This window comes from Budorcas taxicolor, chromosome 2 (genome assembly GCF_023091745.1).
Source record: "Budorcas taxicolor isolate Tak-1 chromosome 2, Takin1.1, whole genome shotgun sequence".
Classification (NCBI taxonomy): domain Eukaryota; kingdom Metazoa; phylum Chordata; class Mammalia; order Artiodactyla; family Bovidae; genus Budorcas; species Budorcas taxicolor.
In genome coordinates this window covers 6,219,816-6,245,922 of record NC_068911.1, presented here as the reverse complement: position 1 = coordinate 6,245,922, position 26,107 = coordinate 6,219,816, and the positions used below count along the sequence as shown (strand labels likewise).

At 42.5% G+C, this 26,107-nt stretch overlaps 2 protein-coding genes across 2 annotated transcripts in view; both read right to left on the bottom strand.

The window, feature by feature from the left end:
• Positions 1-26,107, bottom strand: part of ZSCAN25 (zinc finger and SCAN domain containing 25) — a 430,575-nt gene that overhangs the window by 304,020 nt on the left and 100,448 nt on the right. The gene's annotated exons all lie outside the window — the stretch shown is intronic.
• The window catches only part of LOC128043211 (cytochrome P450 3A24), a 43,155-nt gene continuing 37,013 nt past the window's right edge, over positions 19,966-26,107 (bottom strand). Inside the window, exons 11-13 of the mRNA XM_052635497.1 lie at positions 25,118-25,344; positions 22,596-22,758; positions 19,966-20,061 (exon numbers count right to left, since the gene is read on the bottom strand). Of these exons, the coding sequence (XP_052491457.1) occupies positions 19,966-20,061; positions 22,596-22,758; positions 25,118-25,344 (486 nt within the window). The remainder of the gene's footprint in view (positions 20,062-22,595; positions 22,759-25,117; positions 25,345-26,107) is intronic.

Sequence of the window (26,107 nt, the reverse complement as noted above, 5' to 3'; positions counted from 1 at the left end):
TAGAGAATTTGAGGGCTTCCCAGGTGGCACTGGTGGTAAAAGAAAAAAAAACCCACTTGCCAATGTAGGAGACCTAAGAGACACAGGTTCAAGCCCTAGAATGGGAAGATCCCCTGGATGAGGAAAAGGCAACCAACTCCAGTATTCTTGCCTGGAGAAATCCATGGCAGAGGAACCTAGAGGGCTACAGTCCACAGCATCGCAAAGGGTTGGACACTACTGAGGCAACTTAGCATGCACAGACAGGGAATCTTTATTGGGTAACAAGGAGCTGATACTGAGGAGGCCTATAGTAGCAGTTGGCATCACCTGCTGGTAGGTCACCCCTGTGCACTTAAATCATTTCAATCATATCTGACTCTGTGACCCATGGGCTGTAGCCTTCCAGGCTCCTCTGCCCATGGGATTCTCCAGGCAAGGATACTGGAGTGGGTTGCCATGTCCTCCTCCAGGGAATTTTCCCAATGCAGGGATCGAGCCAGCGTCTCTTATGTCTCTGCAATGGCAGACAAGTTCTTAACTACTAGGGGCACCTGGGAAGCCCAGGCCTCCCTCTACCCTTGCGGAATTCCTGATGGGAGCAGGATGAGGGCTGAGCATCAAGAAATTACATTGGCTCATTATCAATACTTTAAATCATGTCCTGTGTCTGCGAGACCTGAATAGCCATGGATTATGTGAAAAACAAAATCTCAAATGTTCTTAAAACTTAATAGAAACACAAGATGTGTGTTTGTGCACTTCCTTCTCCCTTTATCCTTTCTCATTTTCACTACTTTGCAGAAAGTGATACTCATCTCTTGCAACCTCTAGGGTCAGGTAGGGGGGTGTTCTTTCTGATGCACATACATCTCACCATGAAGAAACACACACACATGTCCCTCAGTCTGGCCTGAGAGTTCCCTGCCTGTCCCATACTGGCCAGAGTGGGTGAAGTCTCATTAGTAAAATGCAGTAAGTCCAAACTACCTCTCCACTCTTCTATTTCCTTGGGAGCTTCTCATGGAGCATGAAGTTTCTACCATCAGAATCTGTCATCTTAGGGTTCACTTCTTCCAGGAGGCCTCTGCTAAAATCCACAATTTCAATGAGAATTGAAATGTCTGAACACAGTTATCTGTCCATTGCTTCAATCCAAGTGAGTTAATTCAGGAGCCAATATTGTGCTGGACTGTGGGCTAGAAGCCATACAGTCCCCTCCCTGGGGAGCAGCCTCTGGGTGGAAGGAGTGAGACACACAACCAAGCTCAGTATGGGGCATACCTCTGGAATCCTTGGGGAAATGGAGCCCTAGAGAGAGGCAGCAAAGGAGAGAAATGGATGGCAGCTTGAGTACCAACAAAGGACAGACCTGGGAAGCTGGAAGAGGATCTTCAAGGAAAGTCAGAAAGTCCAAGGAATTTTGATACATTTCTGCTCCCTTTTGGTACCTTCCCTGGGTACCTTTGGGGCTTCCCTGGTGGCCCAACTATAAACAATCTGCCTCCAATGCAAGGAGACCCAGGCTCGATCCCTGGGTCAGGAAGGTCCCCTGGAGAAGGGAATGGCTACCCACTCCAGCATTCCTGCCTGGATTGTCCCATGGCCAGAGGAGCCTGATGGACTACTGCCAAGGTGCTGCAAAGAGTGGGACATGATTGAATGATTAAGCACACACACACATGGCATAGTTTTAAAGAGGGTCATGCTACAATCCTCCAGTTACAGATATAGAAAGTGAGGCTTAGTGACTGCAAGTGGCTTCCCAACAGCTATTGATCAAAACATGTTATAAGTAATATGAAGAAATATGGCAAGTCTTCTGCTCTGAAATGCCAATATTCAGCGTTTGCTGTTTCATGATGAGAGTCACTGTGTGAAACAGTGAGACTCAAGGCTAAAGCAGCACATTGGTTACAATTCTGGCTCTATCTCCATGTCTGCCCCTGCCCAGGGGCTCCCCCATGGGTCTGCAGACCCTGGACTTCATGTCACCTCAGCAGGAACAAGGACAGGTGCTTGTCCTGAGGACCCACCTGTCTATATTCCTCACTGAGCGGAACACAGAATACATCATCTGATAACTACTGACAACTTAATTCACTCAGCTAAACCCACAGCCTTTCTTATTCCTCTTGGAAACAAAATCCTTGTGGAAACTACATACTTTCACCTTCCTCCAAAACATATGCCAATATGATGGTTTTCTCACTAAGCCTTACACACCATCACCTTCCCAATTCCCCTCAGGGCCTGGTCCAGTTGGTTGAAATCTCTAGTGTCAATAGTCTAGCCATGTCCTGGGGAAAATGTGTAGCCAGAGCCACGTCCTAGCAAAGCCAAATGGCCTTGTTCTGCAAGGGGAAATAACAGAAGGCATGATCTTTGTACCCTTCGTTCTACAGCCAGACACACTTGACTTGAAAAATCTCACATACGAAGACTGTGAAGGAAGACGTGCGTGCCTGAAGAGCACCCCACACCTCATGTCTCTCATCTGGTCATTTGTGTACCAATGGCCTCAGCGTGGTCAAAGCTCTATCCCAAGTGCTTCATGTGCAGATGTGACCAAGAGCCAGATATTACTCAGGTGGAAGATAGAAATAGTTATAGTACAGCCAAAGTAAACTAATTACACATGTTTTGAAAACACAGTGTCCTCATCAGTGATACACAGCTTATCTTTTCAGACTGTAGCAATCAGTCAGAGATGGAAATCAAAGAACACTCATGCAATTGGGCATTAGGCTCAGATATCAGGAGAGGTGAGTGGGGTGTCAGGGACTCAGTGATACAAGAGGCCCCATCAGTCTGCTATTCCTCTCCTTTTAGAGGTGACTCCTCTTCTGGGAAGCCTGTCCACTGGCTGAGAGAATTGCTCACAGTATGGGGAGGCCGTGTTGCTCTGGAATGATGTGTGTGTTAGATTCCAGTTTCACAGATCACGGGTCTGTGACCAGAGCACTGCCCCAACACAAAGACAAGGTGAGGGCCCCTAGCAAGCCAGTCAGCAGGGGCTGGGGTGAGGTACGGGGATGTTCTTCCTGACCCACACACATCCCACCATGAAGAAACACACACACACGTGCCCTTAAGCAGATGCACTTCCATGGACTTCACAGCAAAGGGATGAGAAGGACCTCATGGCTGCTCCCTTTCAACTCCATTCCTGAGTTTCTCTTTCTTGATAAATGAATCACTAACATTTCTACTACACAATACACCTTAGAAAGTTCTTTCAGGAAAAGGAAAGTGAAATCACTCTGTTGCATCTGACTCTTTGAGACCCCATGGACTGTAGCCTGCCAGGCTCCTCTATCCATGGGATTTTCCAGGCAAGAATACTGCAGTGGGTGCCATGTCCTTCTCCAGGGGATCCTCCCAAACCAGGAATCGAACCCTGGTCTCCTGCACAGCAAGCAGACTCTTTATGGTCTGAGCCACCAGGGAAGCCAAGAAAGTTCTTTCACATCTCTCTTATCTGATTTCCCTAAAACTGTGAGATAAGCAGTGCTGGCATTGTTTGATTCCCACTTTACAGATGTAAAAACAGAAGCTCAGGGTGGGGAAGAATCTTGCCCAAACATTGAACCATGAATGCAGGGCATGGAGCTAGATTTCATAATTCTAAATTGTGCCAGAGACAATGTTTGCCTGGATTCCAAGAGGCCTCCTGAAATAACCTGGCAGGTTGTGTCAACCTCTTATGGGATAAATATCTCCTTCCATACTATCCATCATGCTATTCTTGTAGTAAGTGCTAAAGCTGTTAGTGGCCACAAAAAAATAGAGCACCAGACTAAATTTTATGTATTCATGAACTCATGGTGTCAACAGATAAAGGATGCTGCAAAGAGTGCTGACATGTCACAATCAGAATCATCTGGGTTTCCAAGAAAGCAGGAAGTAAACGATGAATGAAACCAAGGAGTGAAAGAGGAATCAGAGGAAGGGGACAAGTTTCAGAAGACCACAATGAAGGGAATTAATGACACAGGAGATGTAAAATTAGGGAATAGATGAGCATCACAGATTAGCTGCAAAAGAGGAGCAAAGTGTTGGCCGTCTCTCCTAATCAGTGCAGCAACCTGCTAAGGAGTTTTATCCAACCCTAGACTGGCCTCACCCAGGAAATTCCCTACTCTGCCACCAGACAGAGCCTGGTAAAACACAAGTCATGCATTATTCCTCTGTTGCTCAAATCTCTCTAACCACTTCCATCATCCACAGAATTAAACCCAAATGCCGTGGGACAGCAATTCAAGACCCATGTTGGACATGTAGGTTCCTTTCATATCTTGGTTATTATAAACAGTGCTGCGTTGAGCATAGGGGCACATATTCAAAGTAGCCCTTGCTTGAGATAAGTGGCCAGAGGCAGAACTGCTGGATTTTATGGTAGCTCTCTTTCGGCTTTTTGAGGAATCTCCACGCTGTCTTCTGCTGTGGCTGCACCAAGTTACATTCCCAGCAACAGTGCAGGAAAGTTCCCCTTTCTCCACATCATCACCCACATTTGTTGTTTCTTGTCTCCTTGATGATTTGTCACTTGGATGGGTGTGAGGTGGTGTCTCATTAAGGGTTTGACTTGCATTTCCTGATGATGAGTTGACTCTGAACATATTTTCATGTACCTGTTGCAGTCTGTATGCCATCTTTAAAATGTCTATTCAGGTTTTCTGCCCACTTTTTAATAAAGTGTTTGGTTTTTAAACATTGACCTGGGGCATTGTGCTAAGTGAAATAAGTCAGATTGAAAAAAACAATCACTGTATAATTTCATTTATTTGTTGTTTCGGAAGACCACAAGGAAGGGAATTAATTAATTAAGTCACTCAGTCATGTCTGACGCTTTGCAACCTCATGGACTGTGGCACGCCAGGCTCCCCTGTCCTTCACCATCTCCTGGAGCTTGTCAAACTCATGTCCACTGAGTCAGTGATGCCATACAACCATCTCGTCCTCTGTCATCCCCGTCTCCTCCTGTCTACAGTCTTTCTCAGCGTCAGGGTCTTTTCTAATGAGTCAGCTCATTGAATTAGGTGGACAAACTATTGGAGCTTCAGCTTCAGCATCAATCCTTCTAATAAATATTCATAGACCAAATATGTAAACAGAATTAGAGGTACAAACTTCCAGATCGAAAATACATAAGTCACTAGGATGTAATGTTCACATAGGGAATATAGTCAATAATACAGTCACAAATGTACATGGTGACAGATGCTTGCTGGTCTTACTGAGGTGATGAAATTGTAATGTATTACAATATGGAATCACTATGTTGTATACCTGAAACTAATAAAACATGTATGGAAGTTGGTACCTCTTAATTCCCTTCACCTATTTTCTTTGTCCCTCAACCCTCTGGCAAACCCTGTGGCAACCACCTATTTGTTTTCTGTATGCCTGAAACAAACACAACATTATATGTTAATAGATGGGGAAACAATGGAAACAGTGGCAGACTTTATTTTCTTGGGCTCCAAAATCACGGCACATGGTGACTGCAGATATGAAATTAAAAGATGGTTGCTTCTTGGAAGAAGAGCTATGATAAACTAGACAGTGTATTAAAAAGCATAGACATTACTTTGCCAACAAAGGTCCATATAGTCAAAGCTATGGTTTTTCCAGTAGTTGTGTATGAAAGAATTGATCCTTTTCAATTGTGGTGCTAGAGAAGACTCCTGAGAGTCCCTTGGACTATGAAGAGATCAAACCAGTCAATAATAAAGGAAATGAACCCTCAATATTCATTGGAAGGACTGACAGTGAAATTGAAGCCCCAACACTTTGGCCACCTGATAAGAAGGGTTGACTCATTAGAAAATACCCTAATGCTGGGAAAGATTGAAGGCAGGAGGAGAAGTGGGTGACAGAGGATGAGATGGTTCGATGGCATCACCGACTAAATGGACATAAGTTTGAGCAAGCTCCAGGAGTTCATGATGGACAGGGAAGTCTGGCGTTCGGCAGTTCATGAGGTTGTAAGGAGTCAGACATGACTGAGTGACTGATCAGAAACAATGTTAATTAGAACTCAGTTTCTTAAAATAATTTAAAAGTAAATTAATAAATAAAAGGTGAAAAAAATCCGTGTGCATCTGGCCACAGCTGACTTCTACAGTCTTATCTCAGTCCACGTCCAGTGTAAACATGATGTTTTAAGAAAATGGTATGATGTGCCATACCCAACCTCCTCACATGACGGGTTTTTTTGAGTCTGCACAACTGTTCTTCCATCTGGAATGGATCCAATCCATTTTCCATCTGGTGAATTCCTGGACTTCCTCTGGGAGTCAGCCAGGGCACCATCTTCCCCACTGACCCTTGTCCTTAACAGGTAGGTGGTGGGGAGGGTCCCACTTCTACATGATCCCAGTTCTCATGTAGAAACATAGTGACTATCAGACCATGAGATTCATTATAATTCAAATGCAGGGGAATGTTAAAAACTACATATGGCTGGGCCCACCTGAATACCTGAAATTGATAGGTTGAAGTAAAACTCAAGAAAAATCTTATCTATTAATTCAATTGTTGCTAAGAATTGTAAAAAATATTAGTTGAAACATTAAAAACAATAGTTTGGCTCCTAGGGAAACATAATTGACCAACACCAGCCAAACAGATACATAAAGTTAAATAGTCCCAGAACTCCTTTAAAAATAAGTGGAAGTTACCTTCCCACAAAGAAAAATCACATCCAGATAGTTTTATGGTAACCTTCAAGGAACACGTATATCTTAGCCTGCTTTCCCAAGAAAGGAGAGCCTGAAATGCAGGCTTCCATGCTACTATCTTCTGGGGAATTTGATCCAGGGGAGGAAGAGTGAAGGAAAATAGGAACAAAGCAAGAAAGGAGAATCAATACAAGATTCATTAACCAACCTGGTCAACACTTCTTGTCAAAAGTAACCAAATCTTTGATCAACTGACCATCTTCTGAGAGGCCATATGACCACTCAGAAGATGCAGCCCATCCAAGGGAAGGAAGGAGGAAGAGGGTATCCACTGGTTTCCCTCTCCCTTTGGGAAAATGTTCCTCCCACAGAAAAGTAATTCTCCAAAACTTCTGTATTACAGAAGAATTGCTAAGTCGAGAGTCACAGTCAGGCTTCACTGCACAAATTCAGTTGGAATCCGTATAAAGATGGCCCCTGTGGTGTGGCAGGGCCAGAGACCAGGGCATGTACACTAGTTCTCTATGCTGTTTAGCAGATTATTCAACCCCTTGAAACAACAAGCATTGACTGTGTCACAGCTCCTTGGGCTGAGTCCAGGTGTGGCTTACCTGGGTATCTCTGTCTCAAGCTCTCTCCTGCTATCAGGCTGGGCTGCCTCTCATCCAAAGTCTCACCTGGGGAAGGACCCACTTTCAGGTCCTCCAGGTGGTCTGGCAGGGTTCAGATCCTCACAAGCTCGAGGATTCAGTTCCTCACTGGCTGTGGCCCAGAAGTCCCTCAGATCTCTGCCACCGGGTCTCTCCACAGAGCAGCTCACAACATGGCAGTCGCTTCCCCTAGAGTGAGGGAGTGAGAGGGGGCACCCAATTAATATTCTACTCATTAGGAGCAAGTCACCTATCCCAGCCTCACCAGTGGGAGGGGGTTAAATGGGGCATAAGTGCTAGCAGGCAGAGCCATTGGCAGGCAGCTGAGAGGATGCCCTCACAGAGGTGAAGCTAAGATTCTGAGTTGTCACATAAAATCAGTCCAACCATGCCCAGCTCACTCTATGAGGACAGTATGAACTTGATCCAAATAGGACAAAAATGGGACAAGAAAGAAAGAGTGCATTTCAGTCTCACTCATGAGACTGAAATTTCAGTCTCACTCATGAGACAGTCTCACTCACTTACCTGAGCAAAACAAAGCCAGTCAAGTCCAGCAACAATGATACACCATGACCAAGTTGGCTTTTACCCTGGAACTCAAGGGTGGTTAACAGAGAATTAATATAAATATTAGTTATCAGGTTAATTGATTAAAAGAAAAAAGTCTTATCATCCCAATAGCTTCAGAAAATGCATTTGTTAATATTCAATATATCATTTATGACAGAAGAAGAATGCAAACTACTATAGCAAGGAATTTCCTTAATGTGATAAAAGTATCTACCAAAATCACCTAACAAAACATCATTCATAGTATAAAAGCATTATCTGCTTATGCTATTTTACCACAAGCACATACAGCCTTTTCAAAAGTTGTAACACTCTTTAAGTATATAAACTCCCATCAATTAATGTTATGCTGGAAACAAAAAGAATGTCATTACTTGTTTTTGTCAGAAATCCAGCTTGCAGATCCCAGGTGAACAATTGAAAACATCACTGAATAAATTAAATATTTTTGACCATTTGAGGCTGTTTGAACTGACCAACATGGGTTCATTCAGTGGGTTCATTCAACTGAGATCAACTAGGTTCAAATGCTGAATTCTTCAACTTTGGTTACAACATCAGGTCCTGTGATAATCAGATGGAAAAAATAAACCAAATCCCCAGAAAATAAACAAATCCTCATTACTGCATGCAGTTCCAAGAGATTTCTAAGTAGATAAGTCACCATGTGCCTGCCAAGTCAAGTGACTTTTTCCAGGGGCCTAGCCCAGCCAATTCAAGCCCACAACTGGACTCCAACACAAGATACCTGCCGGGAGCCAGCGTGGGGAATCCCGCCCATGGCAAAGGTCATGAGGAAAGGGGCCTGACAAAACACAAAGGCGAGATCAGGCCTCGAGGAAACCCCCCTGGGCTTTCTCAAGCATCTACCCCCAAAACCAGAGTCTGCCTGCCTTACTGCATTATGCTTTACACCTATTCTTCTGACATTACAGGGGGCCTATCCCCGACCACCTTTCTCTGGAAAAGGTTAACTTAGAGTTCCAGTTAACAGTCTCCTGCATATAAAAGGAGTGTTTCAGCTCAAACCCCTCTGATGTCTCTCTAACTTGCCTTACCCGGACTTTTACAACTACGCATGTGATTGTTTACAGACCCCCAACTGTGAGAGGCATGGAAAGCCTAAAACATAGAGCCTTTCAAAGAGTTAAAAGCTGTTAGAATAGTGCTGGTGTAAGATTTCACTGTTGAGCCAATGCTTGCTGCCAAGTTCCCATATTCCTGATCCACTGTGCACCTGGGAGTACATTTGTTAACATAGTTAGAATGTAAGAAAAACAAGTGTAGCCTTGAAACTAACTACATCGGACCTTTGAGCTAATTGGCTCTTTGTTTTAACTCGCTGAACCTTTGCTTTGTGAAAATGTAACTCTGTTTGATACTTTCTGAGGCTAACGTAGATTAGAAATATAAAGAAAAAACACTTCAAGGGAAAATAAGTTTTCTGGTTGAGCAGCCTTCATCAAAAGAGGGTCATAAAATGTTTCACAGGCCTCCAAGGCCAGAAGATAATGTACACAACATCATTTGTGGGAAAGGTATAAAAGTCTTTTTGAAAATAAAAGTAACGGGCCTTGCTCAAAGAAGCTTGGTCACCCCGCGTCAATCATTTTCCCTCCCTCTCTTTTTCAGGCTGATCCCTTGGAGCATAGAGGCTCCCTGCGTTCACTTATCTGCCCGCGTTTCTAGGACCTGAACAGGAAGACGTTCTGCATCTTCACTCCCTTGATAGACCGGGAGAGTACCTGTGGCCTCTGTGAACAGAGCAAACTCCTTGTCTGGGGGTTTTATTGGGTTTCTATGTAAACCAAGGAATATCAGCCTCTTTCTCTCCTCTATTTTCTTATCTACAACATTCTTTCCTTATCTCTCTCTAAATCAATCGCCGACTCTGTCCCCGCTTCGAATTACCCTGGATCCACCAGGGCTGGACCCCGGCAGATACCCTATTCTGATTGGGCGCACAGTTATCTGCATGGTCATATGCCCTGTGTATCAGTCTGAACTGGTCTTTGCTGTGTCTGGAGCTATGAAGAAGCACTATGGGGACAAAGTGTGAACAAGACTGTTACAAAGGGCACTTACCTAAGTGGGGTGCTCCATGCATGCAGACACCTCCAAAGGCATTGGGAGGATGGTAAAAGCGGAGAGGAGTGGAATCCAGACCCTCTGTAGGGATGGGTGGCTTCCCAGAGGAGGTGACATTACTTGAAGTGCCAGGGACAGAGCAAAATTTGCCTAAGGAGAGAAGGTGAGAGGGCATTCTAGGCTGTGAGAATTGTTCATCTTATCATTATCATTGCTGAGTATGTTTATTTGTTGGTTGCAAAACACAGTGTCTAAATCAACCAAATTTTATTACTGCTAATAATGAAGTGATCAGATTACAGGCCAAGTTAGGGATCCTATAATTCTAGGATCAAGGTTCCAGCCTGGACAGCTCAGCAGGGACCTGAAGGATGTGCAGGACATCTGGGAAAAAAAGCCACATGGCTTTCTGATATTACAGTGACCTGTCTTGAATTCATTAGGGTACAGTCGTGAGATTAAAAACATTTATTGAGGTCACACTGACATGGCATAACATCAACCATTCAGGGCCATTTAGCACATTCAGAGTGTCGTGCCACCACCTCCTCTAGTTCCAGCACACTCCCATTCCACCAGAGTGCACTCCTGAGTCCATAAGCAGCTCCTCCCCACTCTGTCCTCTCCCAGCCCCTGGCCACCACTCATGTACATTCTGACTTCATGGATTTGCCTCTTCCAAATGTTTTATATAAATGCAATCATGTAATGTGTGGTCTCTTGTGTGTGAATTCTTTCATTTATGCATTTTAAAAGTTAAATAAAAGTTAATCTCTCTTGTACCCTGTATTAGTATTTCACATCTTTGATGACTGAAAAAGCAACTATTGTATGGATACATCACAATCTGTTTATCCATTCAACCATGGTTTGCCTTATTTCTACCCTTTAGCTATGTGAATAGTGGTGTTATGAACATGCAGGTGTATATCTTTGCTTGACAAATTTTGTTCAGTTCTCTTAGACATCTACCCAGGAGGGCAATTGCTGGTAATTCTATGCTCAATGACCTGAGAGGCTGCCAAACTGTTCCTCTACATCCTCTTTTGTTTTACTTTTAAAAAAAAATAACCATCCCAGTGGTTGTGATGTAGTAAAATTTCTGGGATTTTGACTTTGTGCTTCCACTGTTAGTTAATAATCTATGAGAATTTGCCAGAAGTGGAGAGGGCAAGCAAAGGGTATAGTTGGGAACCTGTCCACCAGGTCCTGGAGGCTCTTCTGGGCTCCAGGATACCTATTCTCTCTAGTGTGTACACAGCTGCCTAGAAGGCATCCATAGTATGTGACTGATGTGCAGGCCTTAGGTGGATTATTTAAACCTGCTCAGCCTCAGTTACCTGATATGTAGAATGAGGGTTAATAATTATGTCTTTCCAACTTGGAAGAAATGGACAAATTCTTAGAAAAGTACAACTTTCCAAAACTGAACCAGGAAGAAATAGAAAATCTTAACAGACCCACCACAAGCATGGAAATCAAAACCATATTCAGAAATCTTCCAACAAACAAAAGCCCAGGACCAGATGGCTTCACAGCTGAATTCTACCAGAAATTTAGAGAAGAGCTAACACCTATCCTACTCAAACTCTTCCAGAAAATTGCAGAGGAAGGTAAACTTCCAAACTCATTCTATGAGGCCACCATCACCCTAATACCAAAACCAGACAAAGATGCCACAAAAAAAGAAAACTACAGGCCAATATCTCTGATGAACATAGATACAAAAATCCTTAACAAAATTCTAGCAAACAGAATCCAATAACATATTTAAAAGATCATACATCATGACCAAGTGGGCTTTATCCCAGGGATGCAAGGATTCTTCAACATTTGCAAATCAATCAATGTGATACACCACATTAACAAATTGAAAGATAAAAACCATATGATTTTCTCAATAGATGTGGAAAAAGCCTTTGACAAAATTCAACATCCACTTATGATTAAAAAAAAAAAACCCTCTAGAAAGAAGGCATAGAAGGAACAAACCTCAACATAATAAAGGCCATATATGATAAACCCACAACAAACATTATCCTCAATGGTGAAAAATTCAAAGCATTTCCCCTAAAATCAGGAACAAGACAAAGGTGCCCACTCTCACCACTACTATTCAACATAGTTTTGGAAGTTTTAGCCACAGCAATCAGGGAAGAAAAAGAAATAGAAAGGAATTCAGATTGGAAAAGAAGAAGTAAAACTCTGTTTGCGGATGACATGATTCTCTACATAGAAAACCCTAAAGACTTCATCAGAAAATTACTAGAGCTAATCAATGAATATAGTAAAGTTGCAGGATATAAAATTAATGCAGAGAAATCCCTTGCATTCCTATACCCTAACAATGAGAGAACAGAAAGAGAAATCAAGAAAACAATTCCATCAACCATTGCAACAAAAAGAATAAAATACTTAGGAATAAATCTACCAAAATAAACAAAAGACCTATATATAGAAAACTATAAAACACTGATGAAAGAAATCAAAGATGACACGAATAGATGGAGAAATATACCACGTTCATGGATCAAAAAAAAAAAAAAACCAATACGAGAACTGCCTTATGACCCAGCAATCCCACTGCTGGGCATACACACCCAGGAAACCAGAATTGAAAGAGATACGTGTACCCCAATGTTCATCACAGCACTGTTTACAATAGCCAGGACATGGAAGCAACCTAGATGTCCATCAGCAGATTAATGGATAAGAAAGCTGTGGTACCTATACACAATAGAGTATCACTCAGCTATTAAAAAGAATACATTTGAATCAGTTCTAATGAGGTGGATGAAACTGGAGCCTATTATACAGAGTGAAGTAAGCCATAAAGAAAAACACCAATACAGTATACTAATACATATCTATGGAATTTAGAAAGATGGTAACGATAACCCTGTATGCGAGACAGCAAAAGAGACACAGATGTACAGAACAATCTTTTGGACTCTGTGGGAGAGGGCGAGGGTGGGATGATTTAGGAGAATGGCAATGAAACATGTATAATATCATATACGAAATGAATTGGCAGTCCAGGTTTGATGCATGATACTGGGTGCTTGGGGCTGGTGCACTGAGACAACCCAGAGGGATGGTACGGGGAGGGAGGAGGGAAGGGGGTTCAGGATGAGGAACATGTGTATACCTGTGGTGGATTCATGTTGATGTATGGCAAAACCAATACAATATTGTAAAGTAATTAGCCTCCTTTTATTTTATTAAAATAAAAAATTTAATTTTAAAAAAAGAATCAATATAGTGAAAATGAGTATACTACCCAAAGCAATCTATAGATTCAAGGAAATCCTTATCAAGCTACCAAGAGTATTTTTCAGAGAACTAGAATCAACAATTTCACAATTTGTATGGAAATCTCGAATAGACAAAGCAATCTTGAGAAAGAAGAATGGAAGTGGAGGAATCAACCTGCCAGACTTCGGACTATACTACAAAGCTACAGTCATCAAAACAGTATGGTACTGGCACAAAGTCAGAAAAATAGATCAATGGAACAAAATAGAAGGCCCAGAGATAAATCCACGCACCTATGGACACCTTATCTTTGACAAAGAAGGCAAGAATATACAAGGGAGAAGAGATAATCTCTTTAACAAGTGGTGCTGGGAAAGCTGGTCAACCACTTGTAAAAGAATGAAACTAGAACATTTTCTAACACCATACACAAAAATAAACTCAAAATAGATTAAAGATCTAAACGTAAGACCAGAAACTATAAAACTCCTAAAGGAAAACATAGGCAAAACACTCTCTGACATAAATCACAGCAGGATCCTCTACGACCCACCTCCCAGAGTAATGGTAATAAAAGCAAAAATAAACAAATGGGATGTACTTAAACTTAAAAGCTTTTGCACAACGAAGGAAGCTATAAGCAAGGTGAAAGATAGCCATCAGAATGGGAGGAAATAATAGCAAATGAAGCAACTGACAAAGAATTAATCTCAAAAATATACAAGCAGCTCCTGCAGCTCAATTCCAGAAAAATAAACGACCCAATCAAAGAATGGGCCAAAGACCTAAACAGACATTTCTCCAAAGAAGACATACAGATGGCTAACAAACACATGAAAAGATACTCAATATCACTCATTATCAGAAAAATGCAAATCAAAACCACAATGAGGTACCAATTCACACCAGTCAGAATGTCTGCTATCACAAAGTCTAGAAACAATAAATGCTGGAGAGGATGCAAAGAAAAGGGAACCCTCTTACACTGTTGGTGGGAATGCAAACTAGTATAGCCACAGAACAGCATGGAGATTCTTTAAAAAACTGGAATAGAACTGCCCATATGACCCAGCAATCCCACTGCTGGGCATAGACACCAAGGAAACCAGAATTGAAAGAGACACGTGTACCCTATTGTTCATCACAGCACTGTTTACAATAGCCAGGACATGGAAGCAACCTAGATGCCCATCAGCAGATGAATGCATAGTTCAGTTCAGTCACTCAGTCGTGTCCGGCTCTTTGCAACCCCATGAATCGCAGCACGCCAGGCCTCCCTGTCCATCACCAACTCCCGGAGTTCACTCAGACTCACGTCCATTGAGTCGGTGATGCCATCCAGCCATCTCATCCTCGGTCGTCCCCTTCTCTTCCTGCCCCCTATCCCTCCCAGCATCAGACTCGTTTCCAATGAGTCAACTCTTCGCATGAGGTGGCCAAAGTACTGGAGTTTCAGCTTTAGCATCATCCCTTCCAAAGAAATCCCAGGGTTGATCTCCTTCAGATGGACTGGCTGGATCTTCTTGCAGTCCAAGGGACTCTCAAGAGTCTTCTCCAACACCACAGTTCAAAAGCATCAATTCTTCGGCGTTCAGCCTTCTTCACAGTCCAACTCTCACATCCATACATGACCACTGGAAAAACCATAGCCTTGACTAGACGGACCTTAGTCAGCAAAGTAATGTCTCTGCTTTTGAATATGCTATCTAGGTTAGTCATAACTTTTCTTCCAAGGAGTAAGCGTCTTTTAATTTCATGGCTGCAATCACCATCTGCAGTGATTTTGGAGCCTCCCAAAATAAAGTCTGGCACTGTTTCCACTGTTTCCCCACCTATTTCCCATGAAGTGATGGGACCAGATGCCATGATCTTCGTTTTCTGAATGTTGAGCTTTAAGCCAACTTTTTCACTCTCCTCTTTCACTTTCATCAAGAGGCTTTTTAGCTCCTCTTCACTTTCTGCCATAAGGGTGGTGTCATCTGCATCTGATATTTCTCCCAGCAGTCTTGATTCCAGCTTGTGTTTCTTCCAATCCAGCGTTTCTCATTATGTACTCTGCATATAAGTTAAATAAGCTGGGTGACAATATACAGCCTTGACGTACTCCTTTTCCTATTTGGAACCAGTCCGTTGTTCCATGTCCAGTTCTAACTGTTTCTTCCTGACCTGCATATAGGTTTCTCAAGAGGCAGGTCAGGTGGTCTGGTATTCCCATCTGTTGAAGAATTTTCCACAGTTTATTGTGATCCACACAGTCAAAGGCTTTGGCATAGTCAATGCAGAAGTAGATGTTTTTCTGGAACTCTCTTGCTTTTTCCATGATCCAGTGGATGTTGGCAATTTGATCTCTGGTTCCTCTGCCTTTTCTAAAACCAGCTTGAACATCAGGAAGTTCACGGTTCACGTATTGCTGAAGCCTGGCTTGGAGAATTTTGAGCATTACTTTACTAGCGTGTGAGATGAGTCCAATTGTGCAGTAGTCTGAGCATTCTTTGGCATTGCCTTTCTTTGGGATTGGAATGAAAACTGACCTTTTCCAGTCCTGTGGCCACTGCTGAGTTTTCCAAATGTGCTGGCATATTAAGTGCAGCACTTTCACATCATCATCTTTCAGGATTTGAAATAGCTCAACTGGAATTCCATCACCTCCACTAGCTTTGTTCATAGTGATGCTTTCTAAGGCCCACTTGACTTCACATTCCAAGATGTCTGGCTCTAGATTAGTGATCACACCATCGTGATTATCTGGGTCGTGAAGATCTTTTTTGTACAGTTCTTCTGTGTATTCTTGCCACCTCTTCTTAATATCTTCTGCTTCTGTTAGGTCCAGACCATTTCTGTCTTTTATCGAGCCCATCTTTGCATGAAATGTTCCCTTGGTATCTCTAATTTTCTTGAAGAGATCTCTAGTCTTTCCCATTCTGTTCTTTTCCTCTATTTCTTTGCACTGATGGCTGAGGAAGGCTTTCTTATCTCTTCTTGCTATTCTTTGGAACTCTGCATTCAGATGCTTATATCTTCCCTGTTCTCTTTGCTTTTTGCCTCTCTTCTTTTCACAGCTATTTGTAAGGCCTCCCCAGACTGCCATTTTGCTTTTTTGCATTTCTTTTCCACGGGGATGGTCTTGATCCATGTTTCCTGTACAATGTCACAAACCTCATTCCATAGTTCATCAGGCACTCTATCAGATCTAGGCCCTTAAATCTATTTCTCACTTCCACTGTATAATCATAAGGGATTTGATTTAGGTCATACCTGAATGGTCTAGCGGTTTTCCCTATTTTCCTCAATTTAAGTCTGAATTTGGCAATAAGGAGTTCATGATCTGAGCCACAGTCAGCTCCTGGTCTTGTTTTTGTTGACTGTATAGAGCTTCTCCATCTTTGGCTGCATAAAATATAGTCAATCTGATTTCGGTGTAGACCATCTGGCAATGTCCACGTGTAGAGTCTTCTCTTGTGTTGTTGGAAGAGGGTGTTTGCTATGACCAGTGCATTTTCTTGGCAAAACTCTATTAGTCTTTGCCCTGCTTCATTCCTTATTCCAAGGCCAAATTTGCCTGTTACTCCAGGTGTTTCATGACTTCCTACTTTAGCATTCCAGTCCCCTATAATGAAAAGGACATATTTTTGGGTGTTAGTCCTAAGAAAGCTGTATATTCCATTCCATATACAGAATGGAATATTACTCAGCTATTAAAAAGAATGTATCTGAATCAGTTCTAATGAGGTGGATGAAACTGGAGCCTATTATACAGAGAGAAGTAAGCCAGAAAGAAAAACACCAAATACAGTGTACTAACGCATATATATGGAATTTAGAAAGATGGTAATGATGACCCTATATGCAAGATAGCAAAAGAGACACCAATGTAAAGAACAAACTGTTGGACTCTGGGAGAAGGCAGGGTGGGATGATTTGAAAAAATAGCATTGAAACATGTATATTATCATATGTGAAATAGATCACCAGTCCACGTTCAATGCATGAGGCAGGGTGCTCAGGGCTGGTGCACTGGGATGACCTTCAGGGATGGGATGGAGAGGCAGGTGGGAGGGGGGTTCAAGATGGGGAACACATGTACACCCATGGCTGATTCATGTCATTCATTCATGTAGTGGCAAAAATCACTACAATATTAAAAAGTAATTAGCCTCCAATTAAAATAAATAAATAAATAAATAATGATTATATCTTTCCCTTCCTATATGAGGCTGGATCAGACCAGACCCTGATCCATGACCTGAGGCTCTTGGGGCCTGAACCTGTGATCAGAGTCCTGGTGTCACTGGGAAAAGAAAACATGTGACCTCGCCCATCATACACCTGACCCTCAGCAAACTCTCTAGAAATGTTCACTCACATGAGCTCATGAGTTCAAGTAGTCGCCAAAAAGGGCAAACATAATAGAAAAACCACAAGTTATGGACTGTGTTGTTTGTTACCAAGAGCAGGCATGAGTTCAAGTTGTTGTTGAAAAATAATAAAAGGCTGGGAGTTTGCTAACTCTGAATCTTTACCTTTTTCCTTCTAATTATGTTTAAATGTCTCCTTTTCCACTTATTATGTGAGGAGCCACTGAGTTTAAATGTTCAAGACATTATTTCATGGATTCTAATTGGGGCAGGGGGTCTGTCCAGCTGTATGAGCTTGGAGCCCTGAGTAGGACTCCCGCTGCAGATTCCCCACCCACCACACAGGCACATGTTACCTATCTAAATCTGTCATCTATCTATCTATATCAGCTATCTATCTGTAGTGCATCATCCAACTAACTAGCTGTCATCTGTCTACAAGGAAAAGCAGGATGTTCACTGATACATGTAGTTCCAATCTCTGACTCCACGGGGTTTCTTCTGGTTTCCCCTTTCCCGGACCAGGGACTCCCTTCTCTAACAGGGAAAAATGTGTCTTCCATTATCCATAATATGTTTACTTGCTTAATAAATCTCCCTTGGTGTAGCTACTACACTCAGTCTCATTCCACTCCTGATATACCCCTCACCCTCCGTGGTTCTCCACACCCTGTTTAGGCTCTGGATGCCCTGGCCAGGCCACCCTTCTGAGCAGACACTCTTTGCTCCTTGCCTGGACACCCATACCCAGGTTGGGCTGCTGTTCTGTGGACACCGTCCCTCCTCAATCTCCAACTTGGAGCCACTGAGCCCCTCTTCCCTGCCCAGACCCTGAAGGGTAAGGCTGTCTGCCTTCTGTGCTCCCCCAATGGCTTTAGGACTGGACTATCCAGGAAATCCCTAGCAAGGAAGGGGTTGTGGATGGGAGGGGCAGAAAAGGGAAAGGAAGGGCTGTGTGCAGCTTCTGATATCAACTGAAACTGACCAGTGACTGTAGGCTTTCTCCCCAATCAACTGACCAATCAACCATCTTTTACTCCATGTTCATTATGTTAAGACAGTTGGGAATTGAGGGTGGAATACAAAGACACTTCAAGAAAACCTGTTTCCTGTCTTCAAGAAATATTAAGGAAGATGAGATGAAAAATTTTAATTAAAACTAATAACATAATTATATGTGTGTCTGTTGTTATATAAAATATGTACCCCCAAAAAGTAGATTTAAACCATGAAACATAGCTCAGTTGGTAAAGAATCCACCTGCAATGCAGGAGGTGGTGGTTTAGTCACTGAGTCGTGTCCGAATCTTGCGATCCCATGGTCTGTAGCCTGCCAGGCTCCTCTGTCCATGGGATTTTCCAGGCGAGAAGACTAGAGTGGGTTGCCATTTCCTTCTCCAGGGGATCTTCCCAACCCAGGAATCGAACCCAGGTCTCCTGCATTGCAGGCAGATTCTTTACCGACTGAGCTATGAGGGAAGCCCAGTTCAACTCCTGAGTCAGGAAGATCTGCTGGAGAACAGATAGGCTACCCAATCCAGTATTCTTGAGCTTCCTTATGGCTCAGCTGGTTAAGATTCCACCTACAATGCAGGAGACCTGGGATTGATCCCTGGCTTGGGAAGATCCCCTAGAGAAGGGAAAGGCTACCCACTCCAGTGTTCTGGCCTGGAGAATTCCATGAACTGTATAGTCCATGGGTCACAAGAGTGGGATATGACTGAGCAACTTTCACTTTCATACTTTCTAAGAAATGGGCAAAACACTGTGGATTAATTCTTACCTATGTAATATAACAAACAGCAGTTTTGAAAAAGGCCCCACCCACCAGGAATTGTGATGGCCAAGTGTTTAGTCACAGCTTATCCCTGATTTAGATGTACATATTACCCTAAACTGCAGGATGGTATCAGATAATACTTTTGTAAAGAGAGGTTTAGAGTTCCTCAATAGAATATTTAGTTTGAAATATATAAAATAAAACCTGTGATTTATTAAAATATGTCAGAACTTTAGTCACCACAATAATTCTTGTTTTCATTAATTTGCTGATAAAACTGTTGAGACACTTTCTTTCTTGATCAGTGCTCTGGAGGAGTAGATGTTACTAACTGGGGGTGGGTGGAGATGGTCCTTTGAGAATCAGATAAGCTGAGTGTACGTATCTGGCCCTCATTAGTCACCTCTTCCATATTACAGAATATATAACACCACACAGACACTGAGAAAGCTAAACGAATGTGCAGATACTCTAGTCATCCAGCAAGTACAATAGATGAAGCCCGTCTTTATTTCTGAGTTTTATCACAAAGTGAATCAAGTCCCCTGAAATTGTGGGACACAGCTCCGTGAAGAACAAAGCCCAGGTCCTTAAGAGAAGTCAAGCTCCACTTATGGTCTCATCTCTGAGCACAACCTTCAGAAAAATGGGTTTTTCCGGTCTTATAAGTCCTTGACTGTTTATCTTCAAGGGGATCTGCAACAGTTAAGAGAACCAATGAATGAAGCACCGCCAACAACAGAAGCAAAGTAGACAAGATGCATTTCAGACAACAGTGCTTTACAACAATATACAAGCTATACATCGTGTATCTCTGATTTTTTTAAACTGAAATTCAATGTGTTTAACAGCTATAGGGACAGACAGGCTGTCAATGTTTCCTTGATTAAACTTTAACACTTTATGACTTTCAGAAAATTGGTCTATTTAGCTTGCTATAAAATACATGGGCATAAAGTCAGTTCTGCTGCTGCTAAGTCACTTCAGTCATGTCCGACTCTGTGCAACCCCATAGATGGCAGCCCACCAGGCTCCCCTGCCCCTGGGATTCTCCAGGCAAGAACACTGGAGTGGGTTGCCATTTACTTCTCCAGTGCATGAAAGTGAAAGGTGAAAGTGAAGTCCCTCAGTCGTGTCCGACTCTTAGCGACCCCATGGACTGCAGCCTACCAAGCTCCTCCGTCCATAGGATTTTCCAGGCAAGAGTACTGGAGTGGGATGCCATTGCCTTCTCCTAAAGTCATTTCTAGTACTCCCTTACTATTCACCTTAAAAAATTGTTTTAATTCCTCTTTTACTGAGATATAAATGATCAACAGTATAAACATTTGACTTACATATATGTGAAATTACTACCACAGTAACTGTAATTAACATCCATCAACTCATAAGAGATAGAAAAAGAAAAAATACTGTTTTCCTCTCATGAGAACTTTTAGGATCTACTCTCTTCTACTATATAAAAATGTCAACTATAATCATCATGTTTTACACAATAGTTCTAATACTTATTTATCTATAACCAGAAGTTTGTACCTTTCGATCACTTTCACCCAGTTTCCCCTCTTTATCTTTGATTCTCTATATTTACTCTGTAAGTTATGTCAAAACTGGATAGTGAAAGCAAAAACTGCACAAAATATCAATTGAGCACTATGCCTATGAAGCATTTTGCCTGTTTTTTTAAACACCCCCTGGTTCCAAGTGCAGGGCAAATGGTGAACTTCTGAAGACCTACAGTGGTTTGTCTGAGATTTTTAGCCCTGTTCTCACCCAGTCACTCCTTCTGGGTTGGGGGAACCAACAGAGTGACCTTCTAACCTCAGTTGACTGTAGGACAAGCAAGGAGCTGTGGAGGGAGAAGCCCCAGCCCATGGAGGACAGGATGGAGCTGGCAGGGGGGCATCTGCCCTTCCCAGGGGTGCCTGAGGCCCCATTTCTCTCAGGGCTGAGTCCCCTGTGTGTACACACTTACAGGACACCCACACAAATGCCTGCAAGTAAAATGGAAACATCTTTATCCTCCTCCCTCTTTCCTGAGAAAGCTACTCAAAGGGAGGAGCTGCTTATTAAATGTATGACTCCTAGAAATAAACATTATTTTAGGGCCATGCTTGAGATGAATCAATGCCAACTGTTCTGTGTGCTCCTCAGAGAGTGATTTCAGGTCTTTCTATAACTGTAACAAATTGTTTTTTTCAAACGGCATGCATTTTCCCTGCAGATAGACACACAGACACATAAAACAAGCAAGCACACAAATGACATCTGTTAAATTTTTAAAGTTCAAATTGTTCCATATTTGTGTCCAAGAGCTCTAATCAACTGCAAGTCACTCCTTAAACAGTTGCCTGATAACATCAAGGCACCACTGGGCGTTTATGGAAGGAATAAAATGAGGGGACAGAGTTAAAGACCTTCTTAGGTACAAAGGAAACAAGAACCAAGCTGGCTGGTTCAGGGACAGAGTATAGTTAGGTGGTAGGACCCATGACGCCAGCCTGTGGCACCTGTAAACACAGCAGAGGGGAGAGTGGGCTTTGGCCTGGATGGGCAGGCTGCATGGAGGGGCTCGGGACTGAACTGGAACTCAAAGGAGGAGGATGGACTGTAGATGGGAAGGGTAGACAGGGAGGACATACAGTCATTCTGAGAATGCAAAGGGAGCCCAGCTGGATGGCAGCAGGATCCCTGGCAGGTGAGAGGCTGTGGGAGCCCTTCCCATCCAGCAGAAATGCTTTCACTCAGGGATCACTGTGGCTGCACAGAAGGATCAGTGGGGGTGCCCTCGACACTACACTATGGGGGAATTGTTTTAGAGAGTCTGATATGACCTCAGCACCGGGATATTGCTCCCCAGTAATTTCTTTATAAAAATAGTGGCTGAGAGTCACTGTCAGAAGAGTTTCTGTAAGTTCCCGTGGAGAAGGGCATCACTGAAAAGTCATGACATGTCATCACTGCTCTCACGACTTTGTACAACATTTTCCTTCCTTCTAGTGGACATCAAACCAAATTTTAAAAGTTGCTCAAGTTCACTGACTTTGTATAGTCATGGTGTGCTAACTGCCTTGACTCTAGATGACCTTTATAGTTGGGTCTTTATGAAGCCACAGACTTAGCCCTGCAGGGATAAGTCTTGTAGATACAATCTTATAGACACACAGAAATACATCTTGGTTTAAAAATTCCCAATAAAACATTATTTATGCAGATAGTTAACTGCTAACCTGTGTTTCTTTACAAGGTTTGAAGGAGAAGTTCTGCAGGACTCTGACAATAGCAAGTTTCATATTCATGATGGCAAACCTCATGCCAATGCAATTTCGGGGTCCAGTTCCAAAAGGCAGGTATACATAAGGATTTATGCTGTCCTTGTTCTTCTTACTGAACCTGAATCCACAACAGTAGATGAAACAAGTGAATGAAACAGAAAAATCACAAAAGCTTCAGGTCTGAAGTTTTAACTTAAACCCTCAACCAGTAGCATAAGGGAGACTCCTGTGGGTGGAGGACTGAATCCTGCTGTGGTGATTTTGCTGTGAGAAAGGTAAGCCCCAAAGCCTTCCCATTCCCCGGATCCTACAGGAGCTTTCAGTCTGGGTGAGAAAATAAGATGAAAGCTGTTTAAAGAAAATGTATCTTTAAACATGAATTTACATTCAGGGTGGTGAGATGCTCATGCTCTGAAAGGCAGTTAGGAAATGAGACTGAATGCAGGAAGAGTGGGTTCCTGCCTCCATGAACACTTATACTGGTCACGTGCTCAGAGATGAAGGAAGCAGCAGAAACATCTTTGAATATTTAAATTGTTAGTTTTCTGTTGTTTCCCCTTTGCTTCCTCTTGTGTGGGTATGTCTCTTTCTCCCACACAGAGAGGTTGCTGAGGTCAGTAGATTCATGAGGGCATATGACTCTACAATACTCTGGCACAATCACTGATTTTTTTTGTCTATCTGTTCCACAAACCGAGAAAGTCCATAATGGCTAGACCTCTGCTTTATTCAAATTTGACTCCTCAAATTTGTATTTGGAGAAGTGATAATGGCATTATGGTTGTGTATATTTTAAACAGTCCTATTATGGAAAATATTCTGGAAGAATACAGACAATGTGACTGTGTCTACATGGGAAATTAGTCAAAGGGCAGCATCTGAGTGCTGGGTGGAAGGCTGTTAAGCAGGGAATGGACACATACTGATACATTAAAAACAATTCATATAACCTGTAACTATAAACTATACTGTGTATATGTTAAAAACTCTTTATAATCGGCTTTAACATTTGGATTTCTCACTTCCTGGCCCAGACCCTGACACACACAGGTGAGCACTAACTCTCTGCTTGACAGCTGAGTGAATCAAAGGGAAGTACAGTGAGTTGTCTCTTGTTTTACGTTCCTGGTACTGCAGGAGGGGAAGCTGAAGTTGCTGAGCTTGAGGGAGACACAGAGGTTCCCTGGTCCAGAACAGAGGACTTGGTGGACTCTGACTCTTCTTTCAACAATGCTAAGTGTACAGGTTATGCTAGTACTAGGGACAAAAGGGTGAATGAAACACAGTCCCTGCCATCAGGGAGCTTATAGTCAGGAGCTCATAAAAGTCTAGATCCAAGACAGTGCCCTAAAATGTTCAATCCAAATTTTGCTCACCATAAAATAAATGGGAGAGCATCATCCATTTTCAGATCCAATCTGTGTCCAAACAAGAACCTGGCTCTGAATTCCCAGAAGACGATGCTTAACCTCTCCAACGGGGCTGTCTAGATGTCTAGAGAGCAGAGGACTTCTCTTTGGAAGGTCAAAAAACATGGAGGCAAAAGGGAGCTGGCCCAGGTCTACAGCCACAGACAGAACCAGGCCACCTATGTCTCCTCCCTCCTCACTGAGGCTGCTGGAACCACCTGGGATGAGACCACTAGGTCTTCAGCCTACAGTCCCAAAATAATAATGGAGGAAACAGCAGCCAATGTTTAAAGAAATGAAAATGTGGGAATGTTAGTGATGAATTCAAAGAGCTAAGGAGAACAGACAGAAAGACTTAAGAAAAAAAAAACAATATACCTAAAGTAATATAGCTGTTAAATAAATTATAGCAGATGCAACAATTATATACATATATATATTTTAAAAACACAGAATGCCATTTATAGTTTACTGTTAAATATAGTAAGCAACTGAAAAAAAATCACACTATATGTAATGCCATTCTAAGCTTTAACAATCTGTATATGCATAGAAAAATATCCTCAGGACTTACATTGCACTATTAATGAGGCCTATCTTAAGGTATCGGGCTTCTCTAGTGGCTCAGTGATCAAGTATCCACCTGCCAATGCAGGAGATGTGGGTTCGATCCCCGGTTGGGAATATCCCCTGGAGAAGAAAATAGCAACCCACTCCAGTCTCCTTGCCTGGGAAATCCCACGGACAGAGGAGACTGGTGGGCTACAGTTCATGAGGTCACAAAGAGTCGGAAACAACTTAGTGACCAAACAACAACAAAGCTTAAGGTTTTAGAAATGAACAACTAAATCTCTCTCTCTCTCTCTCTCTTTTTTTTTTTTTTTTGTTTACAGTTGGTAAAGTTTTTAATCAAATAATATCATTCTTGGAATAAGAAGTACATTTAACAATGAAAAGATGTAAAATAAAATGATTGTAGAGTCACATATTTGTCACCCATAATGAGAGTCGCCAGAATACACTCTGAGCAACTGGATCAGGAGGGTCCCCTTCCCTGGGGTCTTGTACCTTTCAGGACGGAACTCCTCAGGCTCTGGCCAGAGCTGTGGGTCTCTGTGAAGCACAAAGATTGGCACCGTCACCGCTGTCCCTTTGGGAATGGACACCCCATGGATTTCCACATCCTTCTTACAGAGCCTCTCAAGTCTAACAGCGATTGGAAACATTCTGAGAGTCTCATTCACCACCATGTCAAGATACTCCATCCGTGCCAGGACATCGTAGGTCGGAGGCACCTGGGAAGAAAGAAATAGATTTTGATAAATTAAGATATCAGATCAACCTTCAACTCCATCTATGTAGGCCTATTGAAATGTTAGGAACTCCAGGGAATAATTTAAATTGGTAAAGGACCTTAGTATCTATAGACATTACTGTCATGTCCTTTGACCTCTCAATGCCCGTTGACTGTACAGTAGTTATGACAAAAGAAGAAAATTGGGACAATCGTCTAAACAGTGTGAAACACCAGAGGTTATCAGGGAGTGTATTTTCTCTCTCATGAGAACAAACATGACCAACAGACTAGGACCCTTACTCTTAAGTGAAAAAGGCCAAGTCACCATTTCTTTTTAAAATGAGGCCATACTTCTGTACAAAGATGTGTAACAGAGCAAATACCCTATTCAACATGAAGGTTCTTAGATGAATACTCTTGACTGCTCATTCTCTTCATTATACATGTACAGTTCAGAAACAATATATGAAAACTCTATAAATAACTTTGGGAGAAACGAGTTCATTTCTAAATCAAATCCGCAAATGAATGAGAACACAATTTCAGATGCAGGGAAGTTACAAGAGGATCAGAACCCCACCCTCTGCTGCTAGAAGAGTCTCCTGTTGTCCCTGTGGGTGTGACCCTAAGGTCTGAAAGTCTCAACAAGCCACTCAAGCCCCAGGGGCCAGCTCTCCACACACCACAAAGAACTCCAGTTTGGGCTGAGATCTGAGACCTGTGGGGGTGATACGTGGCTGTCACATGGGGTTATAGTTAAG